Raw genomic sequence first — 20,836 nt, 5'->3', positions numbered from 1 at the left:
AGTCAAGGGAAGGTAAAACACCTTGATAATATTTTCTTTGTTCATAGTTTATTACATAAGTATTGAACAATTGATAGATGATGTATATTCAGTTATATTTAATGATGGTTCATGTACTATTAAAGATAAAAAATCTGATTTGGCTATGGCAACTATTTGCATGATGCAAAACAAGATGTTTCCATTTGATGTTTCAAATATTGAAAAATATGCTCTTGTAGCAACTCAAAAGAATGAGTCTAATTTATGAAATTTAAAATATGGATACCTTAACATTAAGAGTTTAAGGTTATTAAATAAATAATAATAATTTTTTGGATTACATAAAATTAATACACTTGATGTATATGAAGAATGTATTTATGGTAAATAATATAAAAAATAATTTCCTATTGGAAAAACATGAAGAGCATCTAATTATTTTGAATTAATTCATGTTGACTTATGTGGACCTATGAATACAAAATCATTTAGTTGAAGTCAATATTTTCTACTGATGATTATAGTCGCATGAGTTCGATATATTTTCTGGAACTAAAATTTAAAACATTTGATAATTTTTAAAAATTCAAGGCATTTGTAGAAAAGCAAAGTGGTAGATACATAAAGACACTTCAAACAGATAAAGATAGTGAATTTTTATCTAATGACTTTAATTCTTTTTATGAAAAAAATAGTATTCATAGAGAATTGATCGCACCTTATACACCGGAGCAAAATAATATAGTTGAACGTAAGAATCATATTATCATTGAAATAACAAGAAGTTTGCTTAAAAGAAAGTACTTTCCGAATCAGTTTTGGGCAGAAGCAGTTGTAACAGTAGTTTATTTGTTAAATATTTTACCAACAAAGGCTATTATGAATCAGACTCCTTTTGAGGTTTGGTATGGTACGAAACAAAGTGTAAAGCATCTAAGAATTTTTTGTTGTATTGTTTATGCTTTGATAAATTCACAAACCAATACAAGCTTAATGAAAAATCTAAAAAATATATCTTAATTAGTTATTCCTTACAATCCAAAGTATATCGGTTATTCCAACAGAACTAGACATTCTACAAAATCAAGTAACAGATCCTGCTCCAATGAGTTCATCATCGATCTCACCTAATAATAGTTCAAATTCTGATTCCTCATAGGAAACCACTCTAGAAAAATTCAGATCACTTACAGAAATTTATGACTCAACATTTGCTTTCTTCATTTTAGATCCTATAATTTTTGAAAAAATAATTAAAAAAAAGAAATGTCAAAAAGCAATGAAGGAGAAAATTAAGTCAATCGAGAAGAATGATACCTGGGAGCTAATAGATCTACCAAAAGAAAAAAAAACTATTGGATTAAAATGAGTGTTAAAAATAAAGTTTAATTGTAGATAGAAGTATCCAAAAGTATAAGGCTTGAATTGTAGCAAAAGGATATTCACAGCAGCAAGGTATTGATTTTAAAGATATTTTTTTTCTAATTGCTAGATTCAAAATCGAGAGAGCTTTCTTGGCTTTAGTTGCTTACTTTAGTTGTCATGTTTATCAATTTGATATGAAATCTATGTTTTTAAATAAAAATTTATACGAAAAGATTTTTGTTACTCAACCGAAAGGTTTTTTGGTTAAAGGATCATAAGAAAGGTGTATAAGCTAATGAAAGCTTTTTATGAGCTTAAACAAGCTCCAAGGGTATAGTATAGTAAAATTAATTATTATTTTTATCAAAATAGATTTAAAAGGAGCAATAATAAACCTACTCTTTATCTAAAGAAGAAATGTGAACATAATCACCTTTATGTTGATTATATTATATATATGGGTTCATCTAACTCGGTAGAATTTAAAAAATACATAATGAATAAGTTTGAAATGTTAGATCTAGGTTTACTACATTATTTTATTAGGTTGGAAGTGAAGCAAGGATCAGATGAAATTTTTATTTCACAAAGAAAGTATGTAATTGATCTACTCAAAAAAATCCAACATGATTAATTGCAAAGTTACGGCAACACCCATGAATGTAAATGAGAAATTGAAACTTGAAAATGATATATGTTTGACAAATACAAGATACTATAGAAGTTTGGTTAGAGATTTGATTTATCTAACTCATACTCACAAGATATTATCATCTTTGTTAGTATAGTATCTAGGTTTATGTATAGCCCAAGCAAACATCATCTCAGAGTTGTTAAAAGAATTATACATTATATTGCTCAAACTATATATTATGGTATTTGATATTCTCATAATTTTAAATATACATTATTTGGTTTTACTGATAGTGATTGGACAAGAGCTTTAGATGATAGAAAGAGTACTTCAAATAATATTTTAGCCTCGGATCAGGAGCTATATCTTAGAGTTCAAAAAAGCAAGCAACAAATGCGTTATCGACATCGGAAGCAGAATATGTAGCTGTAATATCAGCGACTCGTTAAGCAATATAGCTTAGATGACTTCTTGAAGATATTCATAAAAAATAAAAAGAAACAACGGAAATATATTGTGACAACAAAGCCACAATTGCAATGATGAAGAATCCAACATTTCATGGAAGAATAAAGCATATAAAGATACTCTATCATTTAATCTGGGATCTTGTAGCAAGTAGAGTTATAGCAATAAAGTATTATGGAATACATAAATAAGTTACGAATATCCTCAGCAAGTCGCTTTCGGTTCAGAAGCATATTTATTTCATGTCTCAAATTGGTGTATGTAACTATAAATCAAGGGAGAGTGTTGAGAATTGATTCACGATAGTTATCTAGGTAGTTACCATGTTGTAGGCATATTATAAATTGTGGCTCATGATCTAGAAATTATATGGTAGTTTCTACATCTAACTTAATCATATGTGACATGATAGAGTAAGATAGTTACCACTAGGTCTTATAAATAAGATAATAGTTCATGAAGCAAGATAGTGTGTGTACTTGAGAATATCTTATAAGTATTCTATGTATTATCTTTATTTAAATACTATATCGATTTTTTTGATTAATTTTTTTAAAAAATTATATCATAATATTCTATTTTTTATATTTTTTTTTGCTACTCCATCCCCAACATATTCTCCTTCCGGTCTTTGGACAAGGAACAAGCATAGCTTGGTCACAGCAGCAACAAACTTGTTCATGAGAACTTTCATCGAGAAATGCACCATGAAAGGAACCGGTGCACTGAACACATGGGATAGATAGGACTGTTCTTATACGATTCTTATGCTGCACAAAGCTAGTAAATCAAGGCCACGGGTAGCACCAGTTTATGCCTAGAACAGCTACTGGGACACAGGTTAAGGACCACACTACTCAAAGAATCCATATTTTAACTCTACTGGAACTCTAGAGAATAGAATGGTTAGACAAGTAGTAAGCTTGGTGGGGAATCTAATCAATGGTGACGTGATTGAAGTGAACAAGAAAGAGCTTGCTTGATTGTAATCTAACTTGCTTTCTATGCTTGATTTGTCATGTTAAGATAACACTCGAGTCATAATTCTAATTATCAGAAAAGATATCCCCAAACAAAAATCAAACCTACATTGGTCATTACAAACTCCACCTGACCATGATGACATTCTAATGTTGTAGTCATGTTAGGTCAATTCAGAAACAAGAGAGCCTAGAGAGTGAGGTATGCATCCTCTCTATATGTATCCCACACTGCAAGGAGAGCCTCCCATGGTCTTCTTTCTCTAACTGGGACTTGGATTACTTAGAGAGAGAGAAGAGTTGAATTGTTTCACTTGCAGAAACTGTGGCTGCAGGGAGCATCCAAAGGGATCGCATTGATCCCTTGAGACACGTTTTCTTCATTGACAGTAATCGGATCATGCGATCTTTTTGGATACCTCCTCCGGCCACTTTTACTATCCGCCCATCCTTCACTGGACTTCCCTCTTTCCATGGAGAAATCCCTGCGTAGGTAGGTTCGAGCAGGCTGCTGACTGCCTGAGAGTAAGATTGCTTCTGAGGAATCTCTGCATGCCTTCCTATTCTTTCTGCTACTGATTAAACGGTCTTTTTCCTCTGGTACTTGCCATCATGTGTATTTTTCTTTCTTGTGCATCAGATACCCTAAGAGAAGTCATCTCCAGAGGAAGTTGATAGGGAGAACATGCATCATCAATTATAAGTGTTTGTTTCACTCATGCTTCAACAGGTTCTCTGAGCATTTACTGGAAGAAGAAGAAGAAGAAGAAGAACTTGATGCACTGCATGATGGCCCTGCAAAAAGTTTTTGGATTACTGTCGAAGGTCACAAGTACTTGTTCTAAGTTTCTTGCTACTTGCATGATTCTACACAACAAGTATATTGATGTGTTGAGAGCTGATACATAATTAGTTGAGGACTTTGATGAAGAAAATTTCCACAATTTTTTTTTGTTGATTTGTTCATAATTATTTTCCTCTGTTAATACACAAGGATTCAATTCAAAAGAATCAATAAAAAGAAGAAGAAGGCACTTAATTCTTTTTTATGAGCTCTATATTATGGCAGATTATATATGTATATGATGATAAGCATTAAAACCTTCAAACATAGAATAATCTACTTATTTTGAGAGTGGTATATTTCTTAGTTACAGAACTGGAGCAGACTCTCAAAAAGATCCCAAGATTTCTTCAACAATTATCTTATTTGTCATCACACATACCACATGAAATGTTGATCTTGATCACCATCACTTTTGCAACATTAACTTTCATGAAGAACATCTGGCAGCCTTCTTTTTCAATGAGGAAAACAGATCATTATCATGCCTGGTGTGATTTTATCCAAAAGGGAGAAAGGAGAAGAAAAAGGGAAAGAATGTCACCATTCATTGAGAAATTGGGGTGACAAGTTTGGGTTCCACTGATCATTCATTGTGAACTCAATATTTTTCTGTCATGCACAAAAATTATGACTTGAATTCATGGCAATTTCATTTCCTGTTATGAAAGAAAAAGGGATGATCTGAGTGCTAAGAGTTGCTTCAACATCAAGGATATGAGTTAGAAACCAAGAATCAAACATGCTTCTCTTTGGGGTGATCTCAAAAGAGCCACTCAGTTCTGGATGCCATCAAACAAAGAAGCTTAAACCTGGTCTTGTTACAGAGAAAGCCTATTTGTAATTGGAAAGAGGAGAGGGATGCATATCATTATGTAGTTATTTTATTTGGTCTAATCAATGTCTGATTCATATACCACATATTAGTCAATAAGAACTTTCAGCATGATTATACAACATATGTTGATGACATCCTTGTCAAGAGTATCAATACAACCAAACCCACAAGAAACCTTCTGCACATGAATCCCAACAAATGTGCACTGGCATGACCAGAAAACACTTTTAGATTTTCTGCTGGGAGTGGCAATGAATTGAATTTTGAGGAAATCTAAGTCATTTCAGAAGCTACCTCGATAAAAAAAGTCGAGTATATATGGACGATAACAAGACTCGGAGAACATCTATAGTTATATAGTCGATATATTAGGATGCTAAATGACAATAATACTGTAATTCTGAGCTAAAATAGCTTCCTCATCTGTATTACTGAGAAAATATGAGCTTCTTTACACTGAGAAGCCACATACATAAGATAGAGAAATTGCTTGGTGAGATGGAAGTACCTTATTTCCCAGTGTACTGCTATTGTTTTCTGTATAGACTATGGACGAAACTTTGTAGTGCTCCTTTCACCTCTACCACAATGAACAGGCTAATTGGGGAAGAAACATGTTCAGAAGTACCACGACCCAGGCTATAATGTACCATGGGGACGATTAAGCTCTTCCAACGGGAGAAAGAGGGGGATGATTTGGTACATAGCTAGCATGATCACCTTGGGCTCTAAGAGCTCTCCCTGACTGACCACAGACATCATGTTCCCGGAAGCTTTTTGGTTCTGCTGAATAATTGTCAGGTTTCCTGCCATGATGGATTGCTATGCAGATTGCAAAAGCCTGAAGCAGAGAAATGGAAGATAGATAATCCACAGCATACCGCCCATCTCCGAAAGAAACCATGCTGAAGGCATGTCTTTTTTCTTGAGATCCACCCTATAAGAAGAGGTTAACTATTAGCATTATCTACATCAACACCAATGCTACAAGAAAAACAACAGAGAGTATGTTTGGAAAGAGGAACAAATGACTGGCCAAGTGGATATACCTGAATGAATAGCTCAAATCTGTAAGTACGGTCTGTAGTTTGACGATCTTGGAATGAACCAGAGGTGCACTCTTGGAGCTTGTCGCTAAGAATGGTTAGCTTGCAACCCTCATCCCAACCACCACAATCACAAGCTCCTCCTGATCTCCATCTTTCTATCAGAGGTGAGGGCTCACCATCGGTTGACAATCCATGAACACCACTCGGAAGTATGACAGATACACCAGATCGATCTACAGCAGCATCATGCCGATCGGTCTGCAAACGTTTCTCTTCGTTCGGAGCACTTCTGAATTCACTGCAGCGCAAATCACCAACATTTGTACTTTTTGGCCTTTCCAGTGGTAGATTAACGACGACGGCAGCCAGCTCACTCTCAATTGGATTGTCAACAGGTTTGTGAGATGTTGGTGTGGATTCAGCACCAAACAGATTAAACTCTCTCACGACATGAGAATTGTCATACTGGTAGCTCCTCAACTTGCAAAGTGAAACCCTCAGCTGGCCAACAACATTGGAGGTCAGCTGATGCTTCTTGCCCTTGCTTACAGGGTTGCTCCAGAACATGCTTTTCTTCTTAGAGTCTTTAATGGAGAATAGCTTATATATGCACTCAAGGCCATCATCATTGCTGACACTTGTCATTGTTGTCGTCGCTGCCAGTACCTCACTGTCGCAAGACGAGATTATAAACGAAGGATATCCATTTTCCCAAGCAAGTTGAAGAAATGCTTGCTTCACTGATGCCATATGCTTTTCATCCTGATGTATTCCTTTACCATTGATGGACAATCTATTTGAAGCGTTCATGCTTCTCCTAGGCTGGCACGTAGAATCAACACTTGGTTTTGATGGCTTGTGCAATCCATGGAATGCTTTGACGGTTCTACTTAGTTCACAGGAATGGCGGCCCGGTAAGGCTGCAGCTATCCCAGTCAAACGAAGATTGTTCTTTGGCTTAAATAGAGGATCAAGTATCCTCCTCAGTGGGCTTTGCCGGCCTTTGTTATTTCTGGTTGCTTGATCTCCCTGTGAATTATATAGATAAGAAATTGTCTCGAATTGTTCTTCAGATGAACCCTCCTTCAATCTACAACTTCTGCTCATTCGGCTTAAACCAACACTAGTTGGATGGTCAGATGATTTCTTCCCTGTCACAGCCATAGCTTTTGCCCCAGATTTTCTAGATTCTTGGATTGTGTTAACTTCAAGTTGATTGCAAGGATCTCTAGGAAATAATTTATCGGTTGGTCCTGAACTTTCCGACGGAAGAGTGCAGGATATATCAGGTTCATCATTCAGAATTGTCCGTGGGAGAGGACATGAATGCGGAACATGAGGATACTGTCGGATGATCTCAACATCTTCAGCTAAACTGCCTGAATAATTGTTGTCATTCCGCTCATCCAGCCAGCCATCACTAGTTAACGGGGAATCAGAATTAAGACATCCTCCGTCCACACTCTGTCGAAGATAATCCCATCTTACTCTCCGATCCAGGGATAACCATAGCATATCATCGGCTATGGGTAGGCTATGAGGGTAGTCCTGTGGCATTTCTGCTTTCATCAGGCTACTGTTTTGGTCCTCCACCACTTTTGTTGCAGGAGAGTCATCAATCTTATATCCTGAAGGCGAAGTTGCAGAATGCAGAGCTACGCATACTTCACTTGAAATGGCTTGTGAATCCAAATTTTTATTGTCATCTGTACCAAGTTTGTGGTCAACGATTAAACAAAAATCTCTATCGGAATGTCTCTCATGCTGGACAGGAAACTTAGAAGAAGAAGAAGAAGAAGAAGAAGAAGAGGTTCTTGAACCACAAAAGCCATTTGTATGTGCAGAGCTTTCTTTCTCAGACATCTTAATTGAACTGTCCATAACAGGTGGTTTCTTACGATGAAACGCTGAAGGAGATTTCTTCCCTCGAGAACTAGACATGGTTCTACAAGATTGGTTTGAAGAACCAAATGTAGAAAATGTTGATGACATGGTGCTACTAGATGCAGAGTCTCCACCACCCACATCTGTGACACTTCTTTGGTGGTATGCCCATCTCTCGAGAAGCCCCCAATCCAGTACTCCAAAGTTCAGTGCCTTTTCATGAATATTATCTCCATTTTCTTTGCGCTGAAGATAGTAAGGTACATTCGACATGTTCTTAATTGGTCCTTCGATCCCGGTCGCATTCCTACGAGGCCATGGCTTTCGAAGCCTTTCGGTTTTAAGGGTTCCAACCTTCTCTAACACATGAGCATTCTTGGTTTCACTCGAGGGGAGACCTTTCTCCTTGGATGATTTTGAGGAACGGTGCTGAAGTGATCTCATCTTCTCACTCTGATTGAATCCCATTTCTATCATAGTTCTTTCATTGTTCTTGACTGCAGCTAGCTTCCTAGTATGACGCAACAGAAGTGGTAGCAATTGATGACTCTGACAACAAGACAGTGTACTCGGTTCTCATGAGTTCATGGCTTCATGTTGAGGGAGAAAGAAACTTCGCATTCAATCTCTTTCGGTATGACAAATGCAAAATGCTGCATACACGTAAGAAAGATCAGCGTCCATAAGTTGCTCAAGTAGTGATAATAACTACAAGAAAGAGTAATACAATCAGAAAGTGAGGCATGATTTTGACATGATTCAGTAGCAAAAAGGGAAATTTGAGACAAAATTGCTTGTCATCACAGTAAAAACTGATCTAATTCAAGACTAAAGAACATGAGTTCCTTTCTTTCACAAATCACTATCAAATGCTTCATTTCGTTCACAAACCAAAGATGCCAAGAGGAGACGCAGCAGTAAAAAATGAAAGCTGATGAAAGGAACAGGGTGTCTCCACCGCCGATGGTCGATGAACTCTATGTTCGATCGGCGAGCTCGGGAGCACCAGACCGCAACTTTCTTATTTCTATGAACAATCCAAAGGTGCTCGAACTGTTACCACCAAAAAATTGCTTTGATTTGAGTGGCTACCGCCCATCGGAGAAAGAAAGAAAGATACACCAGCAACAGAAACTACAGCACCATCCTCCCCAGACCTGCGCATCGTACCTAATTCAATCATGATATCAAACTCGACAGAGCCAGATCAATTTCCCTACACGAGAGCCACGAATGAAAGAACGACGGCAAATCGCAGGGGAAAGCATCGTCTCAGAGATCACCATGTGCGAGTAAGCAAACTAGAGACCGACGACCAGACATGAGCAACCATTACGAGAACATAGAATGGGGGTGGGGGGCGTACCAGCAAGAAGAAGAAGAAGAATTGCCGAAGTAGATCTGCCTTGCCCCGTCTCCTGGGTCACATCGAAGAGTGTAGCTGGCATCAAGGTAGCCTTGGTAGTAAAGTAAGAGACTTACCACCGCAGGTGCAAGACCAAACGAGAGAGAGAAGCGGGGCGGGGAACCCGCGATCGCGGAGGGAATTAGGGAGGGGAAGCGGCTGGTGGTGGCGGTGGGCAAGAAAAGACGTGCGGCCCGTCATGCGACCGCGCCTCGTCGTCCTCCATCTTCTATGCGGCCGTCGAGTGCGTACCCCGTTGCGGTCAATCCGTGGTGGGTTCGGTAAGCAAAGGGGAATTGCCAATGATTGCTTCGATCACAATGAAGCACGAATGATTGCTCCCGTCCTCTGCAAGTAATCGCTGTAGGCTTTATCTTCTTTAGCGACAAATCTCGATAGGACCACTCCATGCAAAGCGCTGAACAAAGAGGCAGCTTTGATAAATGGTCGCTCAAAAGGCCGTGCGGCGGTAATCTTTAGTTCAAAGCAAAGCAAGAAGCCAAAACAAAGCTTTGGTCTGTCTATGCGTGGATAGGCGACGATGCCACAGCGCTAGCTTGCAATCATCCACTTCGCTCCCGCCTACAAAGAATCCAAGGATCAAAAGGGCGGTGGGATGTGCGATCACAAGTGGGTATGAGCTCGATCTTGTCGAGATATAACTTATGTGATATGGAGAGTACGTTCCAATGTAATCTAAGCGTCTAGTTTGACTTTGGGTTAATTTTGACTTGACATTATTGGTGTACACAAGATTTATATATACAAAATTATTAATGAAATGACATTATTGTTGTGGCCTCGATGGAGCTCACATGCACTCATGCATTTATGCCATGTAAATGGGAGACATGGTTGGCCATCTCGCTATCACTATGTGATCAACACCAGTATATTAATGTACATCGATGAGGTTATTTTGGTACTGACACTACAAACCGAATTAAAGAATGATGTTTCAGTTATTTGGGAAAAATAATATGAATAATTTTTTTAGTCGTTGAGGTCAACTACATGAATTTTTTTTTTGTTATCGAGTTCAATTGTTGTCGAAGTTCTAACATGTAAGAAATATGATATCATCCTATCTCATCAGTCTTAAATTCAAGTATGATATCGACTTAGCGTCTAACATAAAGATCCATTTAGTTCTTGATCTCAAACATCGGAGGGATATTTATTGAAAATATTTCAAATAAGTATTTACAAAACTAATTATCAAACCTATCATCTCTTTTACTAAACTCGTGATAACTTGAAAGATAGTCTCTGATCTGAATCCATGACATGTCGGACAATCATTTTAGTTAATCGTTTTTAATTCTCAGGCCCATTGGGCCCACTGCCCATCCGACGACCTATTGGACTTGGAGCAATTATTGAATGGAATTTAGGCCCACGGCGCCTTTTACATTTCCCACCTCCGACGATGTCGTTATTCTATTGCCCCTCCCTCACCAGTCGATTCTTCCATATATATATATACATATATATGCGAGTGGGAGTTACCCTAGGCAGAGGAGGCGAGCGCTTACTGCTCACGCGTTGGAGCCGAGGCGAGCGCCCGGAGAAGAAGGGGAAGGACGATGTCTTGGCAGACGTACGTTGACGACCATTTGTTGTGCGACATCGATGGCCAGTGTCTCACGGCCGCCGCCATCGTCGGCCACGATGGCAGCGTCTGGGCCCAGAGCGACGCCTTCCCTCAGGTATCCTTCCTTTCGCTTCTCCTAGTAGCCTCGCTTGATTCTCCTGCCCGTCGTTCTAGTTAGATTCGATCGGATCTTGTTGTGATCTTTGGATCTGGCCGATGATGATTGGAGCCGGAGATCTATCTTTGGGTCCTTTTTCTGTGGTCGGTGGTGAAAGTGACTGGGGAGGGGTTTTCTCTATCTGATCGAGGACTGTTGGCTCGTCGTAGATTCGATCCCCTTGGGTTGTGATTTTCCTGTCGACGAAGAATTTGACTTCATGGAGCAACGGGAACTTTGCTGGGAGGGATTGGATGGCAGATCAAATCATGTGACTTTCTTACATCGCATTAAATTTCAGGTGTTAGTTTCTGCAGGGATTACCAACGGTGATTCGAGAGGGAATCTAATTCCGGATTTCATGCTCAAGTGACATTAGTTGTTGCATTCGTTACTGTAAGATAAGCTTCGGCTCTTAGAGGTCAATACAATTTCGAAACGTTTGCAATTTTGGTTCTTTTATTTTAATTACAAAACGATGTAGACGGAGTTGTCAAGGGTTTTTTATCCTCTAAGACCGTTGAGCTCAGCCTATATTGTAGGATCATTAAATGTTTGTGGTGGCGATAATTATTGTTATAGGATCATTGCAAATAAACTTATTGTGAACTTCCCTAATATGAGTAGGAGAGATTATAACACTCCAAATAGTTTCACATTGGATGTGGAAAGTGAATTGAGTTGGCTTATAAGAGCTAGATGAGCTTTACTAGAGAGCATATGATTCTAGACCTATCAAGTTAATGAGTTAGTTGTCTCATCAAACGGTATCATGACAAATGGTATTAGAACACACTTAGTATTAATCATGTTGAGGAACCCAAATAGGAAAGAGCTAGATACATGTGGATATGACCAGAGAGACATCACTATGTGAAACCACCAATATGTTGACCCTCAAGTTGCACTGAGGTTTGATTCTAAGATATGTCGGGTCTTGACAATGATGTGAAGCCCTAAGTGATGAAATATTGCAATACCTCAACTTTAGTTTGAATTGAATTGGTCTACGAGAACTAAATGAGTCTTCTACTATTAGCTTTGATTTGAGTCTTCTACTATTATCATCCTAATGGGTCAGTTATCTCATTGGGTCACATCATAACAACTAAGATAGAACAAGGTTAGTTTCACGTCATTTTACAAAGGGATATGATGTGGTCAGTTAATCCAAAGGCATTTTCATATTATAGTGGTTTTGAAGAACTTTTATTATTTATAATTTTATATAGCTTAGAGTATAAATTTATCAAGTGAGCTTGCTAATTTCTTAAGTTAGTCAATGAGTAACTGTTAAATTATGTTTATGAAGTATAATGATCAAGATATCATGTGTACATTATGCAGATATACATTTGATACCCATACATCTGTTGATATGTGGCATGAATATGTTTGCCTTTGTGTCAATGAATATGGACATTTACTTGTGGATGACATGAAAATAAAAAAGAAAAGTGTGTTACTTTATTTGCTTTTTTTTTATTTCAAGGCTTTTTTTCTCTCCGATTGTCAGTGCAAATATTCAATATAATGCACTATCTGATCGTTCCGAGGATTCTTTCTATATCTTTTATTTATTCAGTCAATAGCTTTATTCTTATTAACTGTGCAGTGCAAGCCTGAAGAGATTGCTGCAATTATGAAAGACTTCGATGAACCTGGGTCTCTTGCTCCAACTGGTTTATACCTTGGTGGGACGAAGTACATGGTCATCCAAGGGGAATCAGGAGCTGTTATTCGAGGGAAGAAGGTCAGAATTCTACATCCCATTTATGGACTAGACTAAATTCATGCAAATTTTAGTATGGATTCAGAATTTCAAGTGCATGAAATTTCAACTTTGTTACAAAGAATGTCTCATTCATGGTACTCACTTGATTTTTCAAGTGATTAATGTTCAGTAATATACTTGTAACACTTAACAAATTGTTTAATGATTTCAGTAATTTATGTGGTAGTTTCTCCATAGATGACTTGTCAACTTGTTTTGAGAAGGGTCAATACATAAATACTGGTTTTGTCAGTAGTGCTCAACTTTAAATTTTCTAAAGGTTAAGGTGTGAGGTAAGGTTTATTCTATCTAACCTGATAGATTAGGGATCCAGTAAATGGAAACAGCTTCTCTGTAACTAAGGCGGCTATGTGCATTGATTTTCTCTAGGCCTCATATTGATGGGACTCCCTGCATTATGTTGTTCTTTCCTATACCAAATAATTGAGACATTACAACATCTTGTTGTTGTTGTTATAAAATAATATAATGAAGATAAAAATAAATTAAACATGGGAAACAATGAACTATAGAGCGCATACAATTTGATAACTCAGATTTTCTTTATGAACATCGAGAATGTTGTTTGTTTTATAAACCTTTTGATATTATAGCAATCAATCATCAGTCTTTTATGGCAAAATTTTGTGTTAAAATGCATTGTAAATGGCTTTGTGGGTTTATTCAGTCTGCTGGTTAGATCATCTCAATGCATTGTGAAAAAAACTATATTGAGAATGTTTGATTCCCATTTGGCTATCTATCAGCTTGTTTCTTACTAACTGATGTGTTGACAAAACACGATAATTGCCTGTGTTGTCATTGCCTATGCTCATCGTCCAGAGTCTGTTTTGCATTATTTATTGAAAAATTGGCTATATGAATGTTGCAGTGGCATATTTAAAATAAAAGAACACACACACACATGTTCCCAGTGGAGTACATAATTAAGAAACGCAATCTGATACTTTTTAGTAAATAATGTCTTCAGCCGCAATTTCTGCTGACCGTTGACTTGTTTTAAATGTTTAGGGTTCTGGCGGTGTCACCATCAAGAAAACCAATCTGGCTTTGATCATTGGCATATATAATGAGCCCATGACGCCTGGTCAATGCAATATGGTAGTGGAGAGGCTTGGCGACTATCTCTTTGATCAGGGCTTTTGAACATGGCCATGGAGCCGCGATCCTTTTCTGCCGGTCGTGTCTTTGGTGTTAAATCCTTGGATGGACTTTATGGAGTCTATTTCTGCCAGTCGTGTCGTTGGTGTTAAACCCTTGAATCTACCTGAACTTGCAATGAGCGTGAGGAATAACGAGCTTGTGGTCTATTTTGGGCGTTTTGTTGCAAAATCTGGTTGTTATTTGTACCTGTTTGTGTAAACTACTACGTTGAGAGACCTCTCTTCTGTAACATTTATCATGCTTGTCGTCTTTCTCTTCAGCATGCTTGTTGTGTGTTGCTTTCCGTTGCATGTCTATAGAAACTTAGAATGTACTTTTGGGGTTGGATAGTGTCTGGTATACTGATCAAAACCATCTGCTATAGCACATATCATATTAGATAAGGTTATCACAGTGTGGTAATTATTGTTCTTCCTCTTCTTTTCAGCCTAGTTGACACTGGCATCACCCAACTGTTCTCGAGGAAGAACCAGTGGAAGACATGAGGCACGAACAAGGCGTTTGGGGGTTTGCAACCATGTCCCTTTACATGTGCCTTTGTGGGTCATGCCTCCATTCCTGCAGCGAATTCCTGGACTTTGCAAGCTGTAAAACATTTCTTCAACCCATGAGAAGCTCTCTCAAGTAACTATTTTCTTTCATTCTTGTTTATAGTGATAGAAATGAATAGTGAGCAAATATATATATATATATATATATATATATATATATATATATATATATATATATATATATATATATATATATATATATATATATATATATATATATATATATATGTGTGTGTGTATGTGTGTGTGTCACTGTATCACTGTAGTGTAGATTAGTGGTGCCGAGTTTGGAGGGAAATTTTGAATGTTCATCCCATCAGGTAAGCTTGTCCCACTTCCTTGTCCTCATTTGTTTAAGATTGGATCCATTAGGTCATGACATTATTGTATTCATGACCCCTATTCTAAAACCCTGCGTGAACTAATAATATTAATTTCATAGGATAGCGTTAGCCTTGACCTTGCTGAACTCCTCAAAACAGTAATCGGACACTCCTAGTACTTCAACCGTGATAGAACATGGAACAAGAACTGGTGCACTATCATATCAATGCTTCATCGGAGCAACGAATTAATCGATGAGAGTTAGAAAAGGACAAGGACAATAATCCTACGTACCTACAAGCATCAACTTCGTAGATTGTTTCACGCTGAGGTGACACCATTAACGTGATGCTTCATGCCGATCGAGCAATGTGATCGTGTGGTTCAGTCCGTTCTGCTGTCTCCTCGTTCGAGAAGGAAGACGAGGAGCGGCATGCAGCAGCGATGCACTCGATCGGTGGAGTGGAGCAAGGACACGGGCTGCTGTGCCAGTCGAGAGATAGGGTCGTGGAGGAAGCTGTGGTGACGGAGGAGAGCAGCGGAAGTGGCCAAAGGGCGAGGGGTCAAGAGGACGGTGGCAATAGGAACTCCAGTTGGAGTCGTGTGGCAAGGTGATGCAAGCTACGGGCCCTGTGATTGGAAGGCGACAGTGCACGCAGCGTAGGGAGAGACTGAGAGCACCGAGGAAAGTCCACATGGTGTTTTGTGTGCACACACTCCCAAACCCTCTCATCAATCATAGCAAAACCTAATGATTGCTGAAAAGGAAACATGAAGGAGGGAGTGGAAAGTTTTCAGGTCAGCAACCTGCTGCTCATCTGCTGACCCACCCTCGCAGACCTCCCACATGACTTGTGTCATCTCATCTTTGAAAACCATGCCCACCCTTCAATCTTGTGGAGTTCTTTTCATTTACCTTATGATAAGTTGTCTATGTGTGCTTTTCTCAACTCCGCATCCATTGGCTTCAGAAGCCAGTGGAGCTTAGAAAGACATAAAGGAGTGTCTTGCTTTCTTGGATTGATCACACTCTTCGGGTACTTATGCCCATCTTGGGTTCCTTCAACTTTGTGTGTTTTCTTCTTCTTCTTGTGAAACAAAACTTTATTGCAGTATTGATCTGAGTGGTTACAGATGTTTTGACCAAAGTACATCAGATGAATGGTTGAGCAACCTTTGATGTCTCTTTGTTTCTTTTAACCCAAGAAGGATAAGAGGAAGCTGCAGAAAAGAGGCACATGCAAACCAATCCAACAAAGTCCAGTAGATAAAGAGGTTGAAGATGATTAACTTGGAAGGAAACAATGCATCTCCTGAGGAAGATGAGATTTGTCAAGAATTTACATGGAAACCACACTATGCTTCTCTCTCCACCAGTGCTGTGAACACAACAGCAAAAGAAATGATCCAGAGAAAGAAGGACAGATCTCTCTATGTTCCTCTTGTTCTAATAATCTTATGGCTCTGTTCCTGCATTACCACTTCCTTGGCAAGTAGAACTCTTCCTCTGCCTCCGTCCTCAACTCGGAGGACTGGTCGATTTTCCCAACGACAGCACTCCTAAAGTTGAAGTCCTCCTGAGCTCGAGAACAGGGCCTCTGGAATCCCACTCCGCTAAGAGCAGCGATGGACTCCACCGTCGCTTCGCTCAGAGGCAGCCTCTTCCTCGTCCCGGCCGGATCCGGCCGCTGCTTCGGAGCGCTCTGAGACCTCAACTTCGCCTCGAATGACTCCGTGATCGCCATGTAGTTGGGGCTGCTCGGCACGTTCGGGAAGCGGCGGAGAACTCCGTCCTCGTCGCACACGCTCTTCGCCCCAGTGACTGGCCAGTTGCTGCATGAACTTGCGCAGCGAGGGGTGCTCTGCGCGGTTGCAGATTGTCGGCATTTCTCGAAGGCGAGGCACCAGTCGTAGTCTTGGAAGTCCCGGCAGTCGGGGACGGAGATCCTCGCCGGAATCTGGCATGGGAGAGGAGACGTGATGGAACTCCAGTGCAAGTCTTCGGCGGGGTCTAAGACAGATGGAGTACTTCGTCGGGAAGACCTCGACCTCGGGCGGCCGGTGTCGACCTCGACAATCTTCGGGCTCCGGTCGAAGCTGTTCGAGACATTATCGAGGCACGCGGAGAGCCTTCTACTGTGGAACGACGACGTGTTCTCGCTCCGCGTATCATCGAACCTTTCCTGCGACCAAAGCAAACAGATAGCGAACCGAGCAACGCAGCATTACATGGCGCAGCAGCCTGTGTTGGAAGCATACCAACGATCGCCGATGGCGGAATTCTAGCTGAAACCTTCGGTCATGTGGAAGAAGATTTCGAGATCTCTGAGCTCGGACGGTGGCCTGAGCTCTGATGAGGGCCTGCATACTACGAAGAGTAGCTGTGGCTTGCTTGCGTACCAGATAGCCTCTAACTAAAGCTTGTAGCTTCACCAGTGCTTTGAGAGCTCGGAGGGCTTTCTTTGCCTGCAAAATCGCAAACCAGAAGGGATTAAATCTCGTCCTGGAAGAACAGGATGATGTCATTGATTAGGATCAGAAAATATGGGACGTTTAGCAAGAACAAGGCGAGCATGAAGCACGCAGAGGGAACCAAGGTGAGCTGGTTTCAGTACCAAGTATCCCCTGAATGATGTCTGGATCTTGACCGCCGCCATGTACCGCTCGCGGCAGCTGTCGAGAGCGGCGCCCGTCCCCCTGGTCGTCAGCCGCACGACCGCGACCGCAGCCTGCGCCGCCGCCACCGCTGCGTCGGCGGCCGCAGCTGTGGCAGCGGCGACGGCGATGGCGTGCTTGCTCTGCTCCTTGTCGCTCTCAGCGTAGAAGGACCTGAACCACGCCGCCTCCACCGCCGCGGCCGTCGAAGCATTCTGGCCGAGCACCACCTCCCCGGCGTCCCTGGCTGGCTTCCCGAAGCTCCACCTTTTCTTCTCCCTCCTGTCCTCGCCACCGCTGTAGCGGGAGTACTCCTTGAGATCCTTGCTCTCCTTCTTCCCACCCCACAGGCTCCGCAGCCACCGCGTCGCCCGGCCCATTTCTCGGACTGTAGCAACAAAGCCAAGTGATTTGAAGGTCCTACAAGGAGCACAGCAGCTCAAGAGAAGTGGATGTGAGTGCGGTGGTCTCACACACCCTAAAAGAACAAGAGAGCAGGGAATCTCACAGTGAGGAGGTAAAAGCTAAAAAAGAGGCAATACAATGATTAAAGAAGCGCTTCGAACAACACAAGGGGAAACCGAAGGAAGAAGAATTCGGCCAAAAAAGATGGAAAGATGGGATCTTTTCAAAAGGAAAACTCTGTCAAACCCTCGTGAAGAACAGCATTACAAGACAAAAGTACGTCGCAGGGTGACCCAAAGGATAAGGAAGCCTTCCCCACCACCACCCCGCTGCCATTAAACTAATCGCAGCTCCACGTAAAACCCATAACCTATGCCCATTACACAAAAAAAAAGCAGCGCACAGAGAGAGAGATGAACGGAGTCCAGATTCAAAAGTGGAAGACCAAGGAAGGGCTTGGCTTGTGCACATAAGCTCATCTGGGAGTTCAAAAAAGGGGCGCAGGAAGAGGAACCGGCGATCCAAATATTCTCTCCCCCTGCAAAAGTTGGGCAGAAACGACACGGAGGGAGGGATCGAATAAAGCAAAGGACCGGCGATCTTAAACGCGGCGCAAGATCGGATTTTTCCTCACCCTACGCACCCTGAGGATTCAGAAAAGGACACCAGGAAGAAGAGATCACCCCCACCACCCACGCCTCTCCATATCGAAACTACGTAACCAGTAGCCCCACTGGGTCACGCAACGCAGGGGTTGAGGAAGAGAAGACGCGGCCTTTCCTCCACCAAATCCCTCACACAAGTACAGATCGTCGCACGTCAAAAGATAGCCAACCGACCCGACCCCGTCGCCTCTGGTCCAGTTTTATTCACCAGAAGAGGAAGAGAAAGAGAAGAAAAGGAGAGATTTTGAACCGAGATCTAAAGTGGCGACTCCCACCGCTGCACCTCTCTCTCTCTCTCTCTCTCTCTCTCTGAGTTCCACTTGACCGCTGACAGTGCAGTTATTAGTCCTGCGCTTCGCTTCATGACGAGCGTCGTCCCTCCCTGTCATTCCATTCATACTCTGCCACTGTTCACAAGTTCTCAGCTTTTTTGCTCTTCCTAGCATCAGGAACTGCTCCCAAAGGACAACACCTTAATTCCTAAAGACGGAGGGAAAAGAGACCACCGGTCATTCCTCTCATCTTCCAAGAAGATCGTATATGGACGTCATCATATAAAAAATATATATGAAACAGAGCAGAGCAGTGGAATGAGCTACATCACCCTCCCACCATATTGCCCAGCAATTGAAACAGCTACTGTAAAAGCCCACCAAAAAGATTTCTTTTTTTTTAACCTAAAAACTCTCTCACTCATCGACAAAAATCATTTAATTCGTACAAAATTGATCTGATTATTATATTATATTATTCTATTTAATTAGATAAATATATTATAAATCTTATTAGATTTGATTATAATTATCGATCAATAAAAAAATTTTAATTATGATATGATTCCTTAATAAGTGATCGAACCATCGTCTTAAATTCTCTGTTTTAATCTATAAAAATAAATAACTTGATAGGGATAAAACAATAGATATTAATATTATATATTTATTTTCAATCTTTCTCGCTCTCTATTTTATAACTTATAACTATCCTATGAAAGATAGAAAGAGGGGAGAAGACGAGCCTGTCTTGCACTCGTAGATCAAATAAATATTTTTTGAATAAAATTGAAATGTGTGCATCATAAATTTGATCTTCTTTATTTGATTTCGATTTCTGATATTAAAGTTTTTATATAACAATAGCATAATTATGATTTTTATTCTCACAATTGGTATCATAAATCAAATACTTTTGATTATAAAGTATGTCAGATCTATTTTATTTAGATATGTTTATTAGTACCCTTCGATTATGAAAGATTATTATACGGTTTTGATTGTATGATACTTAAACAATTTGTGTGAATTATCAATCTACTTTTATATCTCATCTTTCGTATTGCTTGCTTGTGAACGATGTGAGGTTTTTCATGTTTAATTAATGGACTATCATTAATAGTCTGTTATTAGCGAATGCATTATTGAGGGTGGCGACCTCCGATAGTCATTAGCTTAGTCGCGGACTGTGTACAGTTGTTGTTGTTATTATATACGACAGAAGCACAATGAGGTGCAACGGATGCCTGTGTGTTGTAATAGCCTTGCAACAATCAACCTACCTTAGTCGTAGGTGACTATAGTAGTGTCATTGCCTGCGGTGACTACAACAATACCACCTTGATGACGTTTGCTAGTCGCAACCAACATCAAATGGACACTAACAAATAATATTTAGAATTAATTACAGTCTAAAACTAATAAATTAGAATATTTAAAGATAAATTTAAATTTACTAACAAGTCATTAGCTAATATCTTACTAAAAAATATTAAAATTTAGTATAATAGTATTTAAATTTTTAAAATTATTTCATCAACATTGATAAATTTGTGCCCTAAAAACATTAGATATGCATGAATATGGTTGAGTCTTTTTTTATATAATTTATTATTAATTTTATTTCTTCTTAGTTTGGCTAATTTAAAATTTACTATAATAAAATTAAAGATAAATGAATCTTAAATGAATTGACTAGTATATTTGTTTAGAAAGAATTAAGATTAAAATAAAAAAAATCATAATATTTTATATACTATTCAAAGAGTATATAACAATAAACAAATATTATAGTGTAAATCACT

General features: G+C 39.6%; 3 protein-coding genes and 1 long non-coding RNA gene across 8 annotated transcripts; 2 read left to right on the top strand and 2 right to left on the bottom strand.

Annotated features, from left to right (window-relative positions):
* The first annotated feature begins 3,698 nt into the window (after nucleotides 1–3,698).
* On the top strand, nucleotides 3,699–4,381 carry LOC135607805 (uncharacterized). The gene is made up of 2 exons (XR_010485267.1): nucleotides 3,699–3,954; nucleotides 4,070–4,381. It is a non-coding gene; the product is annotated as an uncharacterized LOC135607805 (long non-coding RNA).
* On the bottom strand, nucleotides 3,948–10,034 carry LOC103978572 (uncharacterized). 5 transcript variants are annotated; one of them, XR_010485266.1, is made up of 4 exons: nucleotides 9,411–10,033; nucleotides 6,161–8,697; nucleotides 5,620–6,048; nucleotides 3,948–4,224 (listed from the first exon to the last, which is right to left on the bottom strand). XR_010485266.1 is itself a non-coding variant. In XM_065099900.1 (4 exons), the coding sequence occupies exons 3-4, from the start codon at nucleotides 8,519–8,521 to the stop codon at nucleotides 5,773–5,775; spliced, it is 2,637 nt and encodes an 878-aa protein (XP_064955972.1). In that variant the 5' UTR covers nucleotides 8,522–8,697; nucleotides 9,105–9,214; nucleotides 9,411–10,033; the 3' UTR covers nucleotides 4,480–5,772. The 5 variants fall into 5 exon arrangements, 4 of the variants coding, with proteins under 4 accessions (XP_064955972.1, XP_009392683.2, XP_064955973.1 ...); XM_065099900.1 differs by lacking the exon at nucleotides 3,948–4,224 and adding an exon at nucleotides 9,105–9,214 and having other exon boundaries at nucleotides 4,480–6,048; XM_009394408.3 differs by lacking the exon at nucleotides 3,948–4,224 and having other exon boundaries at nucleotides 4,480–6,048; nucleotides 9,411–10,034.
* A 912-nt stretch (nucleotides 10,035–10,946) lies between these two features.
* On the top strand, nucleotides 10,947–14,418 carry LOC135607804 (profilin-like). Its single transcript, XM_065099899.1, has 3 exons — nucleotides 10,947–11,158; nucleotides 12,816–12,953; nucleotides 14,007–14,418. The coding sequence occupies exons 1-3, from the start codon at nucleotides 11,036–11,038 to the stop codon at nucleotides 14,139–14,141; spliced, it is 396 nt and encodes a 131-aa protein (XP_064955971.1). The 5' UTR covers nucleotides 10,947–11,035; the 3' UTR covers nucleotides 14,142–14,418.
* Nucleotides 14,419–16,280: 1,862 nt separating this feature from the next.
* On the bottom strand, nucleotides 16,281–18,745 carry LOC135607803 (protein IQ-domain 26-like). Its single transcript, XM_065099898.1, has 3 exons — nucleotides 17,650–18,745; nucleotides 17,294–17,500; nucleotides 16,281–17,217 (listed from the first exon to the last, which is right to left on the bottom strand). The coding sequence occupies exons 1-3, from the start codon at nucleotides 18,067–18,069 to the stop codon at nucleotides 16,510–16,512; spliced, it is 1,335 nt and encodes a 444-aa protein (XP_064955970.1). The 5' UTR covers nucleotides 18,070–18,745; the 3' UTR covers nucleotides 16,281–16,509.
* Nucleotides 18,746–20,836: the final 2,091 nt, after the last annotated feature.

This window comes from Musa acuminata, chromosome BXJ2-3 (assembly GCF_036884655.1).
Source record: "Musa acuminata AAA Group cultivar baxijiao chromosome BXJ2-3, Cavendish_Baxijiao_AAA, whole genome shotgun sequence".
NCBI classification, from domain to species: domain Eukaryota; kingdom Viridiplantae; phylum Streptophyta; class Magnoliopsida; order Zingiberales; family Musaceae; genus Musa; species Musa acuminata.
This window is presented reverse-complemented; position numbering and strand designations above follow the sequence as displayed.

Coding starts and splice junctions, on each gene's coding strand:
- LOC103978572 (XM_009394408.3), bottom strand. CDS start 8,521: ATGATAGAAATGGGATTCAATCAGAGTGAGAAGATGAGATCACTTCAG. Junction 6,049..6,160: donor GATTTGAGCTATTCATTCAG/GTATATCCACTT, acceptor CTCTTCTTATAG/GGTGGATCTCAAGAAAAAAG.
- LOC135607804 (XM_065099899.1), top strand. CDS start 11,036: ATGTCTTGGCAGACGTACGTTGACGACCATTTGTTGTGCGACATCGAT. Junction 11,159..12,815: donor AGAGCGACGCCTTCCCTCAG/GTATCCTTCCTT, acceptor TTAACTGTGCAG/TGCAAGCCTGAAGAGATTGC. Junction 12,954..14,006: donor CTGTTATTCGAGGGAAGAAG/GTCAGAATTCTA, acceptor TTAAATGTTTAG/GGTTCTGGCGGTGTCACCAT.
- LOC135607803 (XM_065099898.1), bottom strand. CDS start 18,069: ATGGGCCGGGCGACGCGGTGGCTGCGGAGCCTGTGGGGTGGGAAGAAG. Junction 17,501..17,649: donor CATCATTCAGGGGATACTTG/GTACTGAAACCA, acceptor GCGATTTTGCAG/GCAAAGAAAGCCCTCCGAGC. Junction 17,218..17,293: donor TCCGCCATCGGCGATCGTTG/GTATGCTTCCAA, acceptor CTTTGGTCGCAG/GAAAGGTTCGATGATACGCG.